This window comes from Calypte anna, chromosome 1 (genome assembly GCF_003957555.1).
Source record: "Calypte anna isolate BGI_N300 chromosome 1, bCalAnn1_v1.p, whole genome shotgun sequence".
Taxonomy (NCBI): domain Eukaryota; kingdom Metazoa; phylum Chordata; class Aves; order Apodiformes; family Trochilidae; genus Calypte; species Calypte anna.
Genome location: NC_044244.1, coordinates 161,361,204 through 161,384,723, shown reverse-complemented (window position 1 = coordinate 161,384,723; position 23,520 = coordinate 161,361,204). Strand labels below are relative to the sequence as shown.

Below are 23,520 nucleotides of genomic sequence, written 5' to 3'. Positions count from 1 at the left end.
GTCTGTTTAAGAAAACCACACAGCTAATAGAAACACTCTTTCATGTTGCAGGACATCACACCTGTTAGCACAGGTAACATAAAGATATGCATATCTCTGCTAGGTGAAGCATAGTTCTAGAGGTCTACCCAGTACATAAAGCTCTGACAAACACACAGTATTAGCAAGTCTAAGTAGGCTAAAGTCATTGGTCCAAAGCAACCATTTCTTATAGCTGGTGCTCCTTTGGACTCTCAACAGCTCCTGAGGCCTGTTTATAAGACTTCAAGTTGGCCAGAGGAATGTCAGTCATGTGGTTGCCAGTGTTGAAGTGACCCTCACTGGAACCATACTGCTTTCGGTCACTGAACTGGTTTCTGTTGCTATCTTCTTTCCAGGTCCTGGTCAAAGTGTGTCCATTAACTAGTTTGTCCTTCTTAACCCATTCTTTCTGAGGTGCAAAGGTGGAGAGAGGAGACTTTGGCTGTTGGTATGGGCCCAGGCTGGGAGGCATCCAACAGTTGTCTGAGTGACCCAAAACCAGGCATTCTTGAGTACACATCTCTGTAGCTTCAGCTAATCCTCGTGGCCCAAGAGGCCCATCTGAAGAAAAAAAACAAACAGGAAGAGGAAGGAGAAAAAAAAGAAGACAGAATATTAGAGTGTGATATTTAGAATAAAATTTATATATATACCTCATGAGAAAATTAAGAAATTCTGCAACAAAATACTGTGCTGGTAAATCCAGATAGATTTTCATTCTCTTAGTGCTTTGTATGATGTATACTCTCTCTATATGCTACCTGTGTAGTTTCCAATAGTGAACATGCAATTCCATTACCTCAAGTCATCGGTCTCAGACTTACAATGAGTAAATTTAACTCCGTGTTTCAGTGACACCAGGAAAATAGCTAGGTAGGTAAAAATATCATTGACAGTAAAAACATCCTTTCAGATTCAGTGTGAGGATTAATACAGCTTGAAAAGGCTTACAGTTTGGATGTATTCTCTTCTGGTTGGTTCATAGTTCTAAACATCTACCCAGTGACTAAAACTTTGATGCGCACTCCCAGCAAGAAAGCAGTTACACTTTGCTGGAGTTAATATGAAGCCATGAAACATTTTATTAATACTGAAACAGAAAAGCAAGAAAAATCTTTAGTTCTCCTGCACATTACACACCTCTCAGATGGCTGGTATGCAACCATAAAAATCGAGGAATAAATGAAAAGAAAATCTATGTAAATCTTGTGCTTGATAAAAAACTGTTCACAGAATTCTTTGTAAGTCAGGAATACATGACCACAGGAGACAGATATGAAGTCTGCTGAAGTACAGTGCATATTAAATATCTACATCATTTTTCACACACTACTGAAGAGAGATCTGGCCAGCTGTGGGCATCTTGCGATCAAGTCAACTGTGTCCTCAGTACTTCTAAATTCCTCACAGTCTTACTGCATTTTTAAATGGCTGAATAGTGGCTGAATTTGCTTATTTGATCAGACTGTATGTATGAGAAAGAGCGAGCCAAGAAAAAAAGTAGACATAATTTTGTGTGCCCTTGTTAAGTATTTCTCAACATCTAAGAGATGTTTTGTCATTATTCTATTATTGCAATTTTGAGCAAGATTTTTGAGATTCCTCTGCTTTGTTCCAGAGTAAATCAACTGGCTGTAGACATTCAAAGAGTTAAGGAGACATTTTTCTTTGATTAAACACTCTAGTGACATGAAAGAAATTATAGATTGATTTTTGAGAAAGAACTTTAGCAGGAAGACATGGCTAGTGAAGTTAAGAGGCATCTTAAAAAGCAGTACTAATCAGAAGAAAAATGTCACTGGTGTATCAGCAAAATAAGTATATCTGTATAATAATATAATTAAGACTCAAAATGATAAGTGAGGACACTCTAACAAAGATTTCTGTGTTAGAATGCCAAAGAATATTTCATTCTCTTGTACTCCATGCGTATAAAATAAATTACTTCTAGTAACAGACCTTATTCTGAATACTGATATTATCCTAATTAATGTTATGGAAATTGCTGCTCCTTCCCAGTTGTTTGTTTTGGGTTTTGGTTTTTCCTTTTTTTGTTTTTAACATACAACAATTATGGTAGCAAATTCCACAGATTATTCTCACAAATTAAAAAAATGCAATCAAGTATATTTTTGCATGTTACAGTGTAATTAATTTATCATTTTGTCTCTGAATAACTTCTCTTTTCCAATAACTTGAGAATACCAGCATGCTGTTGATATGATAGAAAATAATAATCCAGAATAAAAGTTGTTTCTGCATACCAATTATAAGAAAGTGTCCTATTGCTGACAACTGGAACATTAAATTTTTTTACTTAGGCCATTACAAGATGGCCTAAATAATTAATCCAGAACCATTAGGAAAAAAAGTTAAAAGTAACTGTAAAGTGGGATCTTAGCAGATATTTCAATGAGAACCAAGAACTTGATTCTACAAGGAGAACTGTGATAATTCCCTGGAACAGATGGATTCTTTTTTTTTCTGTAAAGGTCTTCTTTGAATCCTCTAGCATGGCGTTATAATCAAACTGATGCAGGTATTTAGTATAACAAAAATCAATAATAAATAAAAGAAGAATTCAGTACATTGTTAAAATTTCCAGACATTAATTTATAGCTTAAATCTGCTTTTTGGGTTTTGTTTTTGTTTGTTTGTTGAGTTTTGGTGTTTTTAGGGTTGGTTTTGGTTTGGTTTGGTTTTTGGTTGCTTGTTTGGTTTTTGTTTGGTTGGTTATTTTCTTCCTGCCAACAGTAATTTAATTTTAATTAGTTTTTTTCCATGTTCAGAGGAAAAGGTAGAGAAATGGAAGGACTCTTTTTCAACCTGCCTACTGTCACAGTGTAATGCTATCTTTCTAACCTTGGAGGACAGGCTTGGTAGGCTTTAAAACTTTCAAAATACTAAGAAAAACTTCACCCAGAGTGACACATTTCAAGAACTACAGTGCATGCACTCTGTGCTTTCAATCTATATTGGAATAAAAGGTTAACAAGAGAATCTTCAGTACGATAGTTCTGAAGGGACTAAGTTACTTTTTCTATTTGGTTAAACAAATTTCAAGAGATAAGAAATTTATTTCCATTTAAATTTTAAATTAGTAATAAGCTGGTTTTACTTAGGACTAAATATATGGCCCTATAAGCTAAGTGTCAAACTCTTTAGAAGATTTACTTCATGTATTTTGCTTTCTTCAGTAACGCTTCTAGGCAGTTAATGCTGTTAAACTTAGAATGGATTTTAAACATCCTTTGCTTTACCCATCTGTAAGTTGAAAAAATTTCTAGGAGCACTCGAATATTTAAATATCTGTTACTATGAGCAGCAGACAGAAATGGGGTAACAATCCTGAGATGAATGCCTGTTCAGGAGGAGCAGTTCCTTGGCTGTTTTGTTGTTTGGGTTTTTTTGTTGTTTTTTTGTCTAACAAAATACCACTTACAGTTAAAAAAATAATTATTGAAGCAAGTTCTCCTCTAGTCAACCTTCCCTATGCAGAGATTTTAATCAAAGGTGAGGCCATGATTGACAGCCTTGGGTCAATTACAATTTTTATATGGATGTAGGTTACACCATGGGACAGTTATAGACAGAGAGAGACCTTTCTTTTTTTAGAAAATTGGGTATCACAGGGGAACACCTATAGTACACTTCTTCAGGATGTACAACTCTTCTAGTAGTTGTGAGGTAGGATGCAAGTCTGGATACACCTCTACAAATGCTTCTATGTAAAAAGGTCTTAATAAAATGCCTATCCAAAATTAAACACAAAGTTCAGGCTCCTACTGAAGAGAGTACGTTTATTTTCAAGTTCTCTGACTCATGCTTTCCAGTCTGAAAAATACGGAGAATTTTTACTGCTCTTATAAAATATTGTAAGGTATACAAAAACAAGGAAAAAGACAGGTTTTCAACATGATTTTTTGTTTTCTTTTTTGTTTTGTTTTGTTTTTCTCAGTTTCTGTTTTATGTAATTATGTTCTCAAGTATAGACAGTTTATTCTTTTCTATGAGTTCTTATTATTCAGGTTGCTATTCAGTAGCATAACTTGAAATGATCATGAGCAGCATGATGGGAGAGAGATCTTTTAGGGGTAGCTTACTCTGAAGAGTTGTCTGCTTTGTATTGAGAAGGCATAGTGTTGCCTTAATGGTAATTATCTTTTTCTTCCACCACTGCTGAGCAATAGCTTTCACTCAATTTTCTATAGCTATTTCATTACCACATACAATGACACCACTTAAAAACCTGTTCCTGCTGCTTTAATTTTATAATTGCATTAATTTGTCTCCTTTCTCTTCATAGAAATGTCACTGAAATTTCTGTATCAAGTTTTTCCACACTGAAGTACTTTATTGATATGTGGCCTTTTTTTTAAAAAGTATTTGTTCTCTGAACAATCCGTAATACATGAGGCTGGTTATCAGTCTTGGCTGCTTGAATATATAATGACACAAGTGCTGATAAAACTGCAAAAGCCATCTGTCTCTGGAGTTAAATGTTTTGAAAGCAAACACAAAAGTGCATAACAAACAGTCCCTTAAATTGTCTTTGTAAATATTTATATCCGATCTTACAAAAAAATGCTTTTTTGCTGTTATTTTATTCTGTTAATAGCTGTCAAGCTGATGCATGACTTGTCTACTTAAAAGCAGACAGGTGTAAGAAGGAAAATAATGTATGCCACTCAAGAGCTGGTCATACCCTAATGTTTGAATTTCTGTATGGTCTCTTATCTCTTTTTATTATACCCAGTAGCAAAACTGCTTTTTTATTGATTAACTTATTGCTGCAATTAACAAGCAGCTTCTGGTGTGTTGACCATGTGTTTTTCAACCTGCTTCTTTAAAATTCTCTTAACATCAGGAAAGTCATTCTTCACTTCTGAGAGTCAAGACCACAAAATAAGTTCCACTCAGTGAGATTTTTGGTCTCAAAAAATATGAATGTGTACTCTTTGCCTGAGGCCACTAGCATTAAGGATAGCACATGGCCATAGTTATGCTTCAATCATAGTCATTTAACTCTTCATATTGCATCTTAAAAAGAAAACCATAGCAACAATATTTTCAGTCCTGTTTAACCTCAAACACAGAGAGCTTTTTTAAGCTTTCATAAGCTCCTTTACTAAAAGACCTTTTCTGAGACTACATATTGTTACAGCCTTTCCCCGCATATATTGGAACTGAAATTACATTATTACATTTCATAGAGGTTTTGTAGCTACTGTATATAATATATACAAAAACTAGAATACAGTTTATAAAGAAAAATATTTTTTTGACTTTTTTCCCTCTTAAATATCAGCCAAATAAATGAGAAGGACTTTTGTTCATTTCTAATTTGTCAAAAAAAAACCCAACAACAAGACTACAGAGCTACACATGCTGCACTGGACGTGTTTTCTTGACATTATTAATTAACAGCAAGATTCTTCAGTGACTACTGAAGAATATTTTTAGTGGCTTATGGTCATTCTACCTGCCACAACCAGTGCTGATAAAATCACATTCTGTCCCCAAATCCCCTTGTTTCAAGGTCCCTGGATTAGTGTCATTGCTGCTACCACTTTTGGTAGACTTATCAACACCACTTTGTAACCTGCTGCCTCTCTCTCCCCTTCCTGGAGCTGCATCCTCTGTACTCAGGAACAGATCAAGAAAACCCTGCTAGATTTTGTTCTTTCTCTTGGCCCAGGCTTCTTTTCATCAACACTGAACTATACAGTACTGTAGCAGTAGCTTACATCTCCATTGCTTAGCAGAGATAAGCTGCACAATACCTCAACTATCACAATAACAGGAGGGAGAAGAAGGGGGAGAGAAGGCTGGGGTGGGTGGTGTAAGGATGTGTGGGAGGTACCCCCAAGATTACAGAAATGCATCAACCAAAGCATTTTCTGAAAAGACAGAAAAGCCTGGTAGAATTGGATTTTCTACAAAATTTTATGAAGTCCTTAGATGATCCAGATGGGTTACACAGGTTAGTGCAGTGATGCTTTGGAAGTGGGGGAGGCACAGGGAGAAAAAAACTACAAATATATATATACATATATATATATATATATATACATCTATATGTATATATATATATATGAAAAAAGGACCTGCTTAACAGAATAGAGAATGAAGTGAGAGAACAATGCCAAAGCAAAGCCATCAAGGTCAGTGAAGAGGAGGGGGGAGAAGGGGAGAAGATGCCAGAGCAGATATGCAGCCCCTGGTGGGACGGCAGCTGTGCCCCTGCAGCCCATGGAGAAGCACAGTGGGGCAGTCCCTGGAGGACCATGGTGAGATAAATGTGGATTTGTAGCCCCTGAAGTGTCACGGGTGGGTGGACGTGAAGCTGCAGCCTGTGCAGGATCACAGAGAGAAGCAGATATGGATCTTCAGCTGTGGAGGACATCATGTAAGAGGAGGTGACTGTTCCTGAAGCAGACCATGACATTCTGGGCAGCCCATGCTGGACCAGTCTGTTCATGAGGAATTGCACCTCTTCAGAGGAACTCATGTCAGAGGGATTCATGCAGGACTTCTTCCATGAGAGGGACCTCATGCTGGAAAAGGGGAAGAATGGGAGGAGTCCTCCTGAGGAGGAAAGAGCGGCAGAAACAACATGTGATGAACTGACCCTAAATCCCACTCCCCATCTCCCTGTGCTGCTGAGGGGGAGGCAGGAGTGAAGCAATTCAGGCCCAGTAAGAAGGGAGGGGTGCTGGTGGGGAAGGTATTAAGAACTGGTTATGTTCTTTCTTTCTCCTCACAAATTAGTTTTTAATAAGTAAATTAGTATTTTCCCTTCCCAAACTAAATCTACTGTGGGTTTCTTTTTGCCTGTTTACATAATTGGGGAACAAAAACCTCCTTGTCCTTGTCTTAATTAATGAGTCCTTGGGTGGATTTTCTCCTCCCTGTCACACAGTTGGGATGGGGGGTGAGCAAGTGGAGGCCTGATTGATACTGTCTGTGCCTAAACCATGACATGTAGGTTTCTAAGATCAGAACTATAATTTCAAAAATCATGCGTGACTTCTTTTTCTCCTTTGGGTGGCTGGATTCTTAAAGGCAAGATTATTCAGCTACTTAAAATTCTGATTGTACACAGAATTGCCTCAGTCTTCCAATGATCATTTCATGCCTAAATTTAAGAAAGCATTCCCTTCCTTTGAAATCTTGAATATCTAAATGTGTTTGGCATTTTAAGAGTTCAACAAACAAATGCCAACAGGTTATAGCTTTGAAAAACATAGCAGTGCAGTAGACTTTTTTTTTCCTCCCTCCACTTTATACCCACAACCTGATTACTGGAAGGGAACTTGCCTTTCATTTAAAAGACTGTCAGGCAGTGGTTTGAACATTTCTGGCAAACTCAGCTCAAGTTCCTTTTCCTCCTGGGATTCTAGTTGCTCTCTCCTATAGGTGTTCAAGAATCAAACTTAGCCTTGGTAATAAAACTTCTTCTGATAAATAAATAAAAAACAGTAATCCATCATGTATGTAGAGGAGATCATACTACGTTTTCTTAGACACCAAAGGAATGCTAATTACTAATCTGCTGTAAAAAAGGTGCCTGTTAACCCAATGATCACTATTAAACAGCATTCATTCTTTCTTGCCTTGAGTTCCTTTCCCCTGTAGCTGCTTCAGTGCAAAAGCTGCATCCATGTATAGAAATCTGTATGTGTGCATGTTCAGGAAATGGTCATGTACCACAAAATCCACACTTTGAAGCATTGTCAGCCTAGACAGATTTTTAGTTCCTTACATTTTTAAGACAAGACATCTTCTAGTAGTTGACATTTTCCATGAAATGGAACTCAGTTTGTAATGTTATTATGTGACTAAAACCTTTAGTTTCCTAGACCAGCTTACAACACGTACTTTTGAAGGAATTTTCTAAAATGTTTGTGCAGATTGGAGCAAATAGGCTTCTTTATTCAGCTAGATGTCCAGCTATATGCAAAGCAGGTGCCACAAGACTAAGTTAGGCATGTCTCTATGCCTAAGTAAATAAAGTTCAGCAATCTAGAGTTGCTAATAATCCCAAGAAGTCTTCCAAACCATCTTGTTTGGAAATGGAAAGTTCAGACTATAGTCAGGCCCCATTAACAGCTCTCTGCCACCTAAACAGACCCTTGAACTTGGTTCAGGTATATGTTATTACATTTCTGGTTTAGTTGTGGGGGTTTTATAACAGGAATGAATACTGAATTAATTTGGGACTTAATTCTTAGCTGTATCTCAGTAACCAATACATTTTTATACTCAAGTGGTAGTTCCTCTTGAGTGCTTGAAAAGTCAGTTTTAACTAAATTCTAGCCACCAGTTTTCTGTAAAAGATAGAAAGCAACCCATTTCCTAATCTGTACTGAATCCACCTTACAGGATTGCTGAGTTTGTGAGACACCAGGAGTCAAGTTTGTTTAGTGTTGTCTAGTCTTTATAAATAGATAGATGAATTTACTGATGTTAGACTTCAGATCATTCTCCGGGCAAATTGCCATCTTTAAATCACAAGAGCATGTTCCACGAAATCAGGGGTGTAGGAAGATGCCACAGGAGGCTTTTCAAATTAGTTATGGTCTGGAGTGGTAATGAGCTGCCCAGAGAATGGTTTCACCCAGTTAAATTCTGAAGGGAAAAAACTAAAACAAAACAAAAAACCACAAACTAAAAAAAAAACCAACCAACCAAACAAAAAAACCCAAAAAACCCAAAAAAACCACCCCAGAGTGGCATAACGATCTGAACACAGACAATGTGCTATCCATGATAAGTAGCATAGCTGGATTTTTATGACTAGTGAAAAGCCATTCTGTAAGCAGCACAGGACCACTCCAGATCATCTAGCCATTTTTTTTCTGGTCTTAAAAATCTTTCTATCAGCAAATATTAACAGAGGTCTGCATTATGTTTGAAATTTTTCTGACAAGTGTTGCAGATTGTAATGTCCCCTTTAGAAATATAGTAGATATGAAATAATATCTGGGATTGTTATTCTGGTATAAAGTATTCTGTCATTAAAAACAAACAAACAAGCAACCCAACCCTCACCAGCTACTGCAATTTGTATTCTGAGCTTAAGTGTCACATTGTGGATGCAGACAGTCACCTTTGAGGGAGAGCAGAAGAAAAGAAGTGCAAACAGGATTTGGCAAAACCCCCTTTTGTTAACAAATAAATAAAGATTAAGTGTTTTACACATCTCTCATACAGATTTCATTTCTTTGGTCACAGATGAAAAGTCAACATTTGCAAATGGAGATAGTCCAAGTACAATAATACATGGGCAGCCAGAATAACAGATTCTCTCCCTGAGAGGATATTGTTATTTAGACAGACTTCATGGCACACAAAGAGCAGACAGCATATCTTTATAAATTTGCACCCAACTTCAGCATAGCGTGGAACTCATCCATCTTCTTGTCCACTGAAGCTGCTCCCATGAAGAATGCTATCTCATGTAATCTTATTTCCTCAAAATTAGCATTTTCTCCTGCTGTACATTTAATTTTAGCAGGACGATCTAACACAATGAAATTCCACAGAGTATTCAAGTGAACCTTCTAAATTTGATTGGATCACTTAATGAGACCAAAGCACAGTCAGTGGTAAAGTATTTGGAATAATATTCATTTTCAGCATGAATCTTTTTCGTTATGTAGCTCTTCATTTTGCTGCCTAAAGAAGTCTTTATTCCCAAAAGGTGATGATGGATGGTGATAATAAAATATTTATAAAGCATCCCATGGTCAAAATCATTTACCATGTTTTTTATCTCACACCTAAATATTTATAGTAGTTGATCAAAATATTTTATTGAATTGATTTACAGGCAACCTGCTGAGGCAGCATCACTTTTGACATGGTCACATTTTCTGATCTATTAATATGGCCCAAAAATGAAATTGCTGTCAGTTAAAAACAACTTAGGTATCAATTTACAAGATTCTGTCAACTGTATATCATAAAATCAAGTTTTGATGAAAAATTTTTACAAAATGCATGTGAGAAAAGTTAATAATCAATATATAAAAAAAAGATATTATTCAAAATAAGAAATACTGGCAAACTACTGTGAAACTGAGCTGAACGATAGTTCTTCCAATATTTCAGTTTTTTTTTTACTTTATGCAGCTGCTGTATGCCCACCGTTAACTTATATATACACATGAACTTATACACAGCAGTAAAAATAATAAAACTAATCAACTTGAATTTAATATTATTTTTATAATTTTTTTTAAAAAGTCTAAATTAGGTGGGGTTTTTTAACTGATCACTCTATAACTTACAGTAGAAACCTGATTTGTGATCAAGAGAATTATAAAATCATAGACTGGTAGGTTTTAGAAGAGTTCTCTGGAGATCATGGAGTCCAACCTCCCTGCCAAAGCAGGATCACCTGGGGCAGGTCACACAGGAATGCATCCAGACAGATCTTGAAAATGTCTAGAGTAGAAGAGTACACAGCTTCTCTGGCAGCCTGTTCTAGTGCTTCATCAATGTTATAGTAAAAAAGTTTTTGCCATGTTGACGTGGAACTTCTGTGTCCCAGTTTGTGTCCATTGCCCCTCTTCCTGTCACAGGGCATCACCGAAAAGTGACTGTCCCTTTCTTCTTGAGAAACACCTTCCAGATGTTTCTAAACATTAATATAAGATCCCCTCTCACTCTTCTCTTCTTTGGACTAAACAGCCCCAGGTCTCTCAGCCTTTCCTCATGTGACAGATGTTCAAGTCCCCTGATTATCCTTGCATCTCTCTGTTGGACTCTTACCAGTATATCCCTGTCCCGCCTGAACTGAGGAGCCCAGAACTGGACATAGTACTCCAGATGTGATCTCACTAGGGTAGAGAGGAGAGAGACAAGAACCTCCCTCAACATGCTGGCCACACATATATCCCAACATAAAATTGGCCTTCTTGGCCACAAGTGCACATTATCTCCCATGAATAACTTACTATGCACTGGTATTCCAAGTTCCTTCCCCTTGGAGCTGGTTTCCAGCAGGTCAACCCCTAATCTGCACTGGTGTGTGGTGTTATTCCTCCCCAGGTGCAGAGCACTACACTTACTCTTGATAAACCTCATTAGGTTCCCCTTTGCCCAGTTTTCCAGTCTCTCCAGATCTGTCTGAGCGGTCACACAGCTTTCCAGTGCATCAGCAGCCAATCCTCCCAGCTTCATATCATCAGCAAACTTGCTAAGGACACACTCTTTGCCCTCATCCACATTGTTGATGAAGATGTTGAATAAGACTGGACTGAGTACCAACACCCTGGGGAACACTGTTAGTCACAGGTCTCCAACTTGACTCTGCACCATTGATCACAAGTCTCTGAGCTCTATTGTTGAACCACTTCTCAACCCATCTCACCACCCAGTCTTCTGACCCACGCCCCCTGAGCTTACTCACGAGGTTGTGATGGAAAAGTGTCAAAAGTCTTAATAAAGGTAGATAACATCCACTCTTTGGGTGGATGGGTAGATGCAACACCATCATAGAAGGCTGTTAGATTTGTCAAATATGACTTGCCCTCAGTGAATCCATATTGTTTACTCCTGATAACCTCTTCTTCTGTATGCTTAGAGAGGACATCCAGAATGAGATGCTCCATCATGTTTCCAGGGATGGAGATGAGGTTGACTGGTCTGTAGTTTCCTGCATATTCCTTCTTGCCCTTTTTCAAGACTGAAGTGACACTGGCTTTTCTCCAGTCCTAAGGAATCTCTCCTGTTTTTCATGATCTTTCAAAAATGATGGAGAGCAGTAGAACAACATCAGCCAACTCTCTCAGGACTAGTGGGTTTATCCCATCAGGGACCATGGACTTATGTATGTTCAATTTACCCAAATTATCTCTAAATATATATGGTGCAGGCATGATACCTTGTGGCTATATTGAAGTAAAGTCTTTGGCTTTACTAAACCACAACTGAGTAAAAACATAATTAATTATTCGATACATACATTTGATGGTCTGTCCTACCTGTAGAATTATACATGCATTTTTAAATTTATTTTATTTGCATATGTATCATATATACTTTTACTTTTATACATATTTTTATGTATATCTGTCCATCTAAGCCCTTTGTTTTAATTTAACAAGTGGGTGGCATTAAAAGAGTGGTGCATATTGAAGTGAATGGAGTCACACAAAATGAGCAACTTAGTTTCTGTGCTCAGGTTGGGTATGTAGTTACCTTAACCTCCTTTTCTTATCAAAGGAGAAAGAGGGATTTGCACAAAGTGATTCAGCTCTCTGATTCACCTTCTGGAGTTGTGAGTGTCTGTCTCGCTTGATGAAAAGAAAATCTCTGAATGGTGGTTTTGTTTACCTCTATGTCTTTAAAATGGATCTGATGAGCCTAGATTTTTGTAGCAATTCCAGAAGATGTTATATTAATTCACTCTGATCTCTTGAAAATGCACTTGAATAAATTTTTTCCTATTACAAACAAAACTGCTCCAGCATTCAGTGAATAAATCAGCAGACAGCTATGCTATCCAGAATACCCAAATGGCAGTGCACCTTGAACATGCTCCAGAATGAACATTATGAAACTTGGAAAATACTGATTGGAGGGTGCCTGTTATAGTAAAATTATATTTCAAAAAATTAGTGCTTTAAAATTATCCTAGTTTTCCACACTTTGAAATAGGTGGAAAACCCTGAAATGCTGCTATTTGTAAATGAGAGAAAGGTCTGTGATTGTCGAGGTTTCCTGAAGTCTTAAAAGTAGGACAGAACCTACAATTAAAAGCCTGGAAAACAGAAAACTGCAAAAACCTGATAAATGTGAAATTTATAGGTCAGATTAAGAAAGATATCATTGTAAGTTATTTACCGCATCATAAATATGAGTTTTAAATTGCGTAAAAAATTTATATTCAGAGATGCATATGTATTACTTACTGTATTTATAATCAGAATATCCTCAATTCATATAGTTATAAAACACAATCCATCTATCAATTTTTAGTAGTTTTCTTTGTTCATATTACTCTTCTTTGATGAGTCATTCAGTAATTGTCTCTAAATATCTCCAGTTGTCTTGTAAGCCCAAAGTATTGCTAATTTCTCTGTAGTCTTGAAATACTACTCAAATGGTTATAGAGCAGAGCACCTTGCGTGCCTTTGCACAGCACACAGAAGACAACCATGTGATCAGGTCAAGTCAGAAGTTTATGAAAGGCAGATCCTGCTTGACTAACCTGACATCCTTCTATAAGAAGGTGACACACTTAGTGAATGAGGCAAAAGCTGCAGATGTTGTTTACCTGAACTTTAGCAAAGCCTTTGGCACAGTTTTTCACACCATTCTTCTGGAGAAACTATCTGCTCGTGGCTTGGATAGGCATATATTTTATTGGGTAAAATACAGGCTGGATGACCAGGCCCAAAGAGTTGTAGTGAATGGAGTACTGGGCTGCCGGCCACCAATAATGTTCCTCAAGTCTCAGCCTTAGGGCCAGTTCTGTTTAATATCTTTATCAATGACCTGAATGAGGGAATCCAATGCACCCTCAATAAGTTAGCAGATAGCACCAAGATGTGAAGGAGCACTGATCTGATTGATGGTAGGAAGGCTCTCCAGAGGGATCTGGGCAGGCTGGATCAATGTGCTGAGGACAATATGAGGTTCAATAAGGCCAAGTGTCAGTGTCAGGTTCTGCACTTGTGTCACAACAACCCTATGCAATACAACCCTATGCCTAGGGAGGAGTGGCTGGAAAGCTATACCACAGAAAAGGACCTTGGGGTGCTGCCAACAGCCAGCTGAATATGCCACAGCAGTGTGCCCAGGTGGCCCCAAAGGCCAACAGCATCCTGCCTTGTATCAGACATAGTGTGGACAGCAGGACTAGGGAAGTGATTGACTCTCAGTACATCTGAGGCCATACCTTGAATACTGTGCTTAGTTTCTGTCCCTTCACTACAAGAAGGACATTGAAGTTTTGTGCCTTGCCAAAAGAAAGGCGATGAAGCTGATAAAGGTTCTGAAGAACAAGCCTTAGCAGAAGTGTCTGAGGGAACAGGGCTTGTTTAGCCTGGAAAAAAGGAAGTTGAAAGAAGAACTTATCTGTCTCTACAAATACCTGAAAGTAGTGAGGGCAGGGTTGGTTTCTTCTTCCAAGCAACAAGTGATAAGAATAGAGGAAACAGCTTCAAGTTGTGCCAGGGAAGGTTTTGACTTGATATTAGGAAAAAATTCTTCATCCAAAAGTGTTGTCAGGCACTGGAACACACTGACCAGGGAAGCTGTAGAGCCACCATCCCTGGAGGTATTTAAAAGCCATGTAGATGTAGTGTTGAGGGACATGGTTTAATGGTGGATTTGGTAGTGCAAGATTAATGGTTGGATTTGATGATCTTAAAGGTCTTTCTCAACCAAAATGATTCTATGAGTCTATAATATTCAGTCATTAGTTTAATAAATACTTGATAGCTTAAGAACAAGTATTTCTTCATTCTATTGAAAGAAGATTTTTTATAGTAGGTGTTGTATTTCTAATAAAACGTAACTTTTCTTTAAAAGGACACCATATATTTTAAGGTTGCATAATACTTTGTTCAAGCAAGTTCAAGAAATATCAGGAGGCCAAGTGTCCAACAGAACTTGATGAAAAAGAGAACTACAGTCTCCAAAATATAGGCTTACCACTTTTAACCACCACAGAAATGTGTAAGAAGAAGCTAGGACAGAACCACATCAAGAGTTGTCTTCATATTTAATCACAAATAGTGGTGTTCTTCATGAAAATTATTTAATATGGAAAAGGATTTTTTTTGCCCTAACCATAAAGCTTACTTCACTATACCACAACCTTTCCAGACTTCCAGGAACTTGGTTTCAGATTTCAGTATGTTTCTGCATTAAGTTTCACTTTTTCTCAAGTCCAACAAAACATAGTTTTATGAGGCATTGCTGGCTGAGGCTGTCACTTTGTTTCTTTCCAAAAGTAACAAGTCTGGGTTTTAATCTTTGGAAAAATAGTTCCAAGTTATTAACTTAGCGACCTTTAGCAAATTTACAACATAAAGCGGCTGCCAAAAACAATCAGTGTAGCTTCATTTCAAATTCTATCACTTAAGTTTTTTTTAAACATTCAGCCTTATTTCATAAGTATTATTTTCTTAGCACTAGATTAACCTCTGTACAATGGCAAGTGCCAAAGTAAACATTTTTCCCATTATGTTTTAATAAAAAGAGGAATTGCTTACTCAAGGAATAAATGAAAAATGGGAAGAAAAATCAGTCAATCAAACAAAAAACCAAACCAAACCAACAACAACAAAAAAACAATATAAAAAAGTGGAAAAACTTGTACTTCCCAAATCATCTTAGAGCAAAACAAAAATGCAAACATACTATGGTAGTTAAAACCAGAATATTAATTAAGAAATATAATTAAGACTATTTTTGCACAGATATATGAAGTTCATTTTGTAATCAGGTTAATTGAAGCTCTCTAAAAAAACATTAAATTTAAGTTAAAATGCATGTTTCTAATTAAGTCCTGTCACTAATGTATGTCTCTTGTCACTTTCATGTGTTTTCTATTTTCTTTCAGTACAATTCAGACCAAAATCAAATTTGGGTTAAACTGAATTTGTTGTAAATTCGTGGCAGATGCCTTATGTGTAAGTGCTATTATGTAAATAAGTAGCTTAACTGAAAAGACCTTTTGAAGCACATTTCTCTTTGCAGGAATAGAACCTAAATCTGGGAACTCATTCTCCTAACCTAAGCTACACGAATCTGAATAACTGAAGTATGTAACAGAAGAAAGTGCTTAAATTAGTTGCCTAGTAAGCTTGATTATATTGTTTATTTTGTTTTCCATTCTATAAAAAATATATGCTTGATAAATTTCACAGGACGCAGATGTCAGAGATGCCATTAAACTAATCCAGAGACGAAAGAACCATTTCCGAATTCTACTTGTATAACAGCATCTCATTTAGTTAATTTTGTAAAATTCAGTTCAGTGCCAGTTGAGTTGTCAGAACTGCACGCATATTACACAGCAAATACTAGGGAGTGCTTTTCTTCATTATGTCTGAGCTACAACCATGCTTCAGTTCCTTCATTTTCTTTAAAAACTATGTTCATTTACATCATTTTTTCAGAAGAGTTATCCATAAGTCTCTTAATGAGCTTATATAGTTTATAGTAAAACTCCCATTAAACAAATGTTCCTGAGTCAAAACACATTTTATTAAACCATGCTTAAAAATTAATCTGTGCTGCATTTAGCCATTATATTCAATATACTGAAAATTAATATGGAAGCAATGTCTGTATACCCTGCTTTGCAAATAATTCTGGTTAGTCACACAGTCCGATTTTAATCTTTGGCAAATGCTGTATTCCAGGCTTTCAAATTTTACCTGGAAGACTGAAGAAAAAAAATCTTTGTGGTTTTAAAGAGGAAATATTTCATATGATCAGTGAATACACATTTAATTGACTTTATTATAACTTCTTTCTCTTTGATGAAAAATCTAAGCAAACCAAGTCTTACAAAACTCTTACCTTCTTTTTTTTTTTTTTTTTTTTTTTTTTTTCCCTTTTTCATGGATAATATCCTTTTCACACAAGAAAATCTAGAAAGTAGGCCAGTGGAAGCGGCATGCAAATCTAAGCACACATTAAAAAAAAGTCGTGCACAAAGTCCATGAGTGGTATGTCTCCACTACCACATATAGAGCAATGTTCTGGATAGCATCTCCAGGTGTCTGAACTTCTTAAAGCAAAGATTAAAAAATATTTTTGATTTTTAAATGGTTTGAGAGAGATGCTGAAGTAGTAAATACAGATTATGAACAGTTACACATCTAACAGGCTCTTCACGTTCTCCTTTATGATTCTACATAGCTTGGTTTCTCAAGTTTCTCAAAAAAAAAATTGAAAGTTTGAGAAATTTGGTCCTTGTATAAAGCTATTTTTGGGCAGAAGCATACCAAGAGCAACTGTTATTTTACTTTTCTTAATACACTGTTTTTTTATAACATCAGAATACAATATATGAGACCTGCTTACCTCATTAGAATTCATTGCATTTTTACAAACTTCAGCTAGAAACTTATATTGCTTGCCCAGTTTAAGAGTTCCAGCTCCTGGAACATGAGAGCTGCCAATACTTGGCAATCATACATTTTCTTCTTGCATTAAAAAACCAAACCAAACCAAAACAAACAAAACTAAAAAGACCAAAAGCTGATCTACCAAAATTCGATAAGCAAATGAAGAAACCCAGCTGCTGGATTTAGTTCACTTAGCACTAATGCTTTACATTCCTGACAGGAACCGCAGTGCAGATGTTAATTACTTGTTTTAGAACACCTTGTCAAAACACCTAAGAATTATTGTTCCACTAATAACGTCATCCTGCACTTGGTTTCAATGACTGATTCCAGCTGAAGAATGCTGAAAAGGATCACTGACACTTGGTTAGGACACCCAGTCTCTCTCTGCAAACCTGAGCCAGTATTGCATGGCTTTGTGCCAACACTTTAGCTTTAAAAGAGGAACTATTATAAAATTGCAGTTATAAGGGAATTAACAGTCACATTTAAGAAGATTGTTACCCTTGTATCAACTGAGTTAATTTATTTAATGGTAACTTCAGAGACAGCATGTAATTTAGAAACAATGCCTAACACTTTAGAGCACAAAACCCTATCTGAGATGCCAGAATACTTTATTAGTAGACAAACAAAAGTATTCCAAAACAATTTATTCAGTGGGATAACAGAGATAGGCATCTGTTTTCCTCACACACTTCTTCTGCTTTGAAATAACTTGGAATTTTGCTGCTTCCCTAGGTGTAAAACTGGTTGCTTTGTCTGTATAGAATACCAAAGGAATTTTAGGAGCAAGTCTGATTTAGGAAAGCATGAGCTGAAAGAAACTGATCAATTCCCTTGTGAATCATTCATTTAGAATTTAGCTTCTCCATACACCACACCAGTTCTTCCTTCACAAGTTCTTCAGCTCAAGACTGCTTTTTACAAGTTTTCTATATATGGTGCTGCTTAGTCTCTTTTTTGACATGTTTTCAACTCAGGTCTTGTAAGTATTCCTGTTTTTTTACTCAGAAAAGCTATTTCCAACAACCAGTCTTCTCATCTGCTGGATGGTAAGCCCTTCTACTACACATTTAAATCACTGAATTCAATTGCTGGTTTTCATTTTAAATGAGTGAGGGGTTTCTTTTTTGTACTTTATTTAGGTATAAAACTTAAGGCTACTTCCATACAGAGGCATAAGTAAGTAGGATTCATTCTACCCTAGGGTTCAGCTCTAGAGACAGTCATCTGAACTGATTATGGGAAGAGAAGGTTTCATCTTGTATATTTGCCACTTAAAAGACCAAGGTGATGAAGTGCTACAGAGGAGCCAAGTATAGAACTGAGATTCAGATTCAGATTCAAAATTTAGATATTTACAATGTATATACCTTCTTAGGAACCATAGCTATATTTCTTATTTTAATTAACTAAGATCCTGTCAGTTCTATTGGTCCAGTCAATATAATACAGCAATTCACCAAACTAAGTGTACAGAACAGCTCTTTATATTATACTGACTGTATTCACTAGATCTCCATGAGGCCCCTCATTCTTATGTACACACCTTTATTGTAGATGGCTAAATTTATCATTTGAATCTGGAACTATATCTATTGAAATCTGGAACTTCAGCTTTGCCATAGCACTTCATCACTTCATTCTTTTAATGTGCACACACAGATTAGGAAACATTTCTTTACACATTAATTATTTCTTTGAAACTAAATCCTATATCAGACTGCTGCCTTTTTACTTACAAAATTAAGCCCATTGAAATAATTCATTTTCCTGAGCTTTGTTACTTGTAAGTGGATTCCATCAGAGGTCTCACTCTAGCAAGGCTTTCAGATGATCTCAAAACACAGGCTGAAGAGTTTTGTGGCAATTTCTCTAGAGAAAATTTTCATTTTTTTCTGCATTCTAACATAAAAATAGAATATAATTTCATAGAAATACCAGGCACAACATCCACTTTCACAGTATAGCAGATCTCTATCACCATAGCAATAGGTATTTCTGCAGTATTAAGGGACCAACGCTGTAGCTGTAGGACAGAGTGCCAGGCCAATAAAGCTGAAAAACAGTAAAAAACCGAAAATTCCACTAATGATAGTGGCCTTGTTGAGTGCAAGGTGAGATGACAAGCTCTTCAAAAAAGTTTGAAAAGATGGATTACATTGTAAATTGTATTTGGTCCCCCATTCCAGCCTTAAGTGCTAGAAGTACTCCTGATTAAAATGGAAAATGTTGCTCCCTGCTGTGGGGAGAAAAATAGCATTGAAAGCAGAAAACACCTGGCAGACACCTTGAATATGAAACTTTTTATTAAGCACTGCATTTTTTTTCTTTGTTAATTAATCTATTTGCAACTTCTCAGTAGGCTGACTTTCAAAGGAACTTGACGTTCTGTCAGTTGCGATACCTGTGTTAAAGAACATGGGAATGACAGAAACACCTTCGTAATTTGTTCACTGCAGGCTTGCATATCCCTTCCACAGTGCTCTTTTTCCACAAGGTAATAACTTTAAAAACAGTCTTTGCCCTAATGTTTATGCATTGAGAGGGTATTCTCTGGTCTTCTGTTAGTTTACTGAGTAAACCTCCAGAGTCCTACTATTTTTGAACTAAAAAATGGAGGTAGTAAAATCTCATTTTTGACAAAGCTGATTAAGTAAGAGCGCAACACTTGTCTACACAAATGTCCACCTAATCATGGCCTGCTCCAGGCACAGCACCCACTAGAAATAATTCCTTTAAATTTTGTGCTAGCTCTGTTGCATACCACCTAAGATTTCCTACCCAAACTTGATGTGCTTTTTTGTCTGATAACTGCTGTCTATTGCAGAGACATTTTCTACAAACAGGCACAACTCGCTAGAGGAAATAATACAAATTCAGCATCAACCAATTTTATAAATATGTTAAGTATGAGTGCTGCCTGACTGGGATGTCATAAGTATACAGCCAATCTTGGAAAAGAGAAAGGCAAACACAAATTACCACAAATCTATAAGAATTAATTTGAAAGACTTAAACAAAATTAAAAAGGAAAATAGAACACCATGACATCTGAAAAATGGGAAAATCTGCCATGTCAGTTTTAAGAATGGTAGATAATGTGATATACACTAATTCATTTTTAGTAGCAAAGGAAATAGAGTATATCTCCTCCTCCTGAACTTTAGTAAAACATGTGATGAAGTGTCATATAGGAAATTATTTTAGTTAGCTACAATATATGCTAATAGAACCTGTAGGTTTATTCAGAGAGTACAAAAATAGTGCTGAAAGGGGAAGTTCGGGACTGGAGAGAGGTTCCACACAAACCAGTAACAGAACTAATCCTGGAAAACATTTTCAGAGAAGACCTTGATATAGTTATATGCAAAGGGCTGATACAATCTTCTCCTCACACAAAACTGGGAAGTACCACCAGTAAATATCAAGTTATCAAAAGAACTAAAGAAAGAGAAAAGGCAGGACTATTTTTATCAGGGAAGACTAGGAGATTATATCTTGTTTCATTTAGGAAAATTAAACCAGAAAGAAATCTGTGAAGAGTAAGTGTAAACAAATAGGGACTTAAAATTACTTTGTAAATTAAGAGATACTATTGTTGTAAGAATAAATCTAATGACATGGTGTCTATGATAACAGTCTGCTGGACCCTTTCTTTACAAGTAGATTCTTGCATTAGCAAAAATTCGGCAAGAAAAACGGTAGACATCTTTTTACATTGCATATTAGTGGAAGTTACATACTCCTATATCTCATATTTTAGAGTCTGCCCACAGTCATGGCAGCTGATGTAAAACAGAAGTTTGCACTGTAATAAAGTATTAAGACACTATAGTCACAATGAACTGTTTCTAATACAAGATGGTAAAAGGATTTATAATTCCTTACAGAGAGAATATGCAACATGAAGGACAAAAATTCTTAGCAAGAAGGTGAGATTTTTCAATATGAATGCTGTGCAGCATTCATGTACTTTCAAAAAATCTCATCTACTAAAGAAGGTACTAGAAGTAGGAATGACTGGATGAAATAGTGGCATTTGTAATTGAAGCATACCTTTCAGCTAATCATCTACATTCTTTAATTAGACTCTTTTACAATGTGATTCATCTGAACTCCTTTAGGTTTTACTTTACGATGAAATGAATTGTGCCCTGCAAGTGTCTACTTCTCCCTGCTGACTACTAAATTACCCAAAGTGCCTAGATAAGATGTATACATGGGATCCTTAAGTTCTGCAGCTGAAGCAACAGAAGACAGATATTTCAAAATATCTACTGAATCAAAGACAATGTGTGTGACCTTAGCTATGTCATTCAGTTCCTCTGTGTCTGTACTGATCACTTGTAAGATGAGGATAATAGATTTTCTATACTTTCCAGGGTAATGCAGGGGGTTGTGGATTACATGGCCCTCTAATGACATGGCAATGGATGCCCTATAAGTACTTAAGCCTTTTCTGAATTGTGAAATGAGGAAGCCAAGAATAACAGACAGTAAAACCCACAAACCAATTTCTTTTCAGAGAGGGCCATTTGACAACTCCCTGAAGCAAAGTGTCATTGAAGAATGGAGTTCGTGCAAAGCATGCTATGATTAATCATAACAATAACAGTGATGCTTTCAAAGGAGAGGGTATCCCTCCCTCATGAATAAGAGAATTCACAAAGGATATGCTTTTCTCTTTTGTCATGAGCTATTCCAATTGTCTCAGGATTCAAGTAAACAATTCCTGCAACAATAAATGAATACTCTGTGTGCATTGCCAACTGATACATGATGCATCATTTTAAATTTTCTTTGTCTTCTTTTAAGACAGTGATCAGGAAAATGCTTCCTACCATTCAAATCTTTAGTGAAAAAATCATCACAGCACATTCCTAGAGTTATACATTACTCTGGTGATAAGATATGTACTTGTTTCATATATGCAAAGGATGATTTTCATCTCATTTACAGCAATACCTGTTGTCTGCAGCTGAATTATTCCTAATTTACCCAAGAACCACTGTAAGAATCATCCTCATATTTCAGCCAGAGCTTACAAATCTCCAGCAGGAAAGTGCCTTTTTATTGTAAGGCTAAATTGGCATTCATCCACAATTCCCCAGGAGAAAGGGTTTTTTAACCACATTGACTTAGAGAAACATAGAGGCTTTATTTATTTAAAATCAAGGATATAAATATTTTAACAGCAGCAGCAGCAGCATCCATACAGAGAAGGCAAGCATTCAGAGTTTACTGCAAATAAAAAAATCTCCTGTTAGGTTGTCTAGAACTAATGGCCAATGATAGAATATCAGAGAAATAGGTACAAAGAAGTACTTGTCAATAATAAGAACAACAGCACTGTATTTACAATCCAATGTTTAAAGCCAAAATAGACATTCTTTTCTATGTTTGATCTGAGGAAAATTTATCTGCAGCTCACAGACCTGAATTTGAGTCTTCTTATGTCACTCAAAAGAAGCACTGAGATAATTTTGCTAGAGATGACAGACTAGTAACCTCACTAGCAAGCCAGACCTGGGGGGGAGTGTCTGTCATATTTTGTATGTCTGGGATGGAAGCACTCTTACTACTTAGAAATGCTCCCTTTTGTTCTCCCACAGTGCCTGAAATTCATTCGCAAGAGATATGAAAAGTTGAACTTCATCTCATAGAAAAAAATCTCTTCAATTTCCATAGGAACAAAGAATCACAAAATGAATGTAAATCTTTTATTTATTTTTTTCTTCTTGAAACAGAATAGCTCACAGAAGTCAACAAACAGATCCTCTGCTATACCAACTGTTATAAAACCAGTAAAGTTAGGTGTGCCCCTGTCAGTATCCATCTTTGTAAAAGACACATAAGCCAATACTATTCAACCTCAGCCATACAAGAAACAGTGAAAGAAGATGAGATTATTTGTAGATACACATTTGCAACTGGCATATTGCTAGCCAGAATAAGAAAGCCAGGATAAGAAAGAAAAAATGCTGACTTAATGAGCTATTGTATTTTAATAGAAATATTTCTCTCAAAGCATTTATGCAGCATTTTACTACTAATAATAATTTATCACCCTGAATAAAATATAAGAGGCAGAGAAAGCTTCTAGATTAAAGGGACAGAAATTTGGGAGACCAGACTCAATATCAAAACATGTTAAAATCACATTATTAAAACCATATAGTGAAAGATCACGAACAGAGCTCTGAATCTTGAAAAGTAATAACATTACCAGTTGAATGATATTCAGAATTGTCTAACTTGAGTTTGGCAATTCTCTCATCTAAAAACCAAAATTTATATGAGATCAAACATATTTTTAAAACAGATATAATACATGGTTAGAAACAGATAAATATATATATATACATATATATATATATATTTAAGAGCTTCCATC

General features: G+C 36.2%; 1 protein-coding gene across 3 annotated transcripts in view; it reads right to left on the bottom strand.

The window, feature by feature from the left end:
• Positions 1–208: 208 nt before the first annotated feature.
• PCDH9 (protocadherin 9) overlaps positions 209–23,520 on the bottom strand; it is a 668,074-nt gene continuing 644,762 nt past the window's right edge. For all 3 annotated transcript variants that reach the window (XM_030467415.1, XM_030467424.1, XM_030467433.1), the window contains one exon: positions 209–582. In XM_030467415.1, the coding sequence (XP_030323275.1) occupies positions 209–582 (374 nt within the window). The remainder of the gene's footprint in view (positions 583–23,520) is intronic.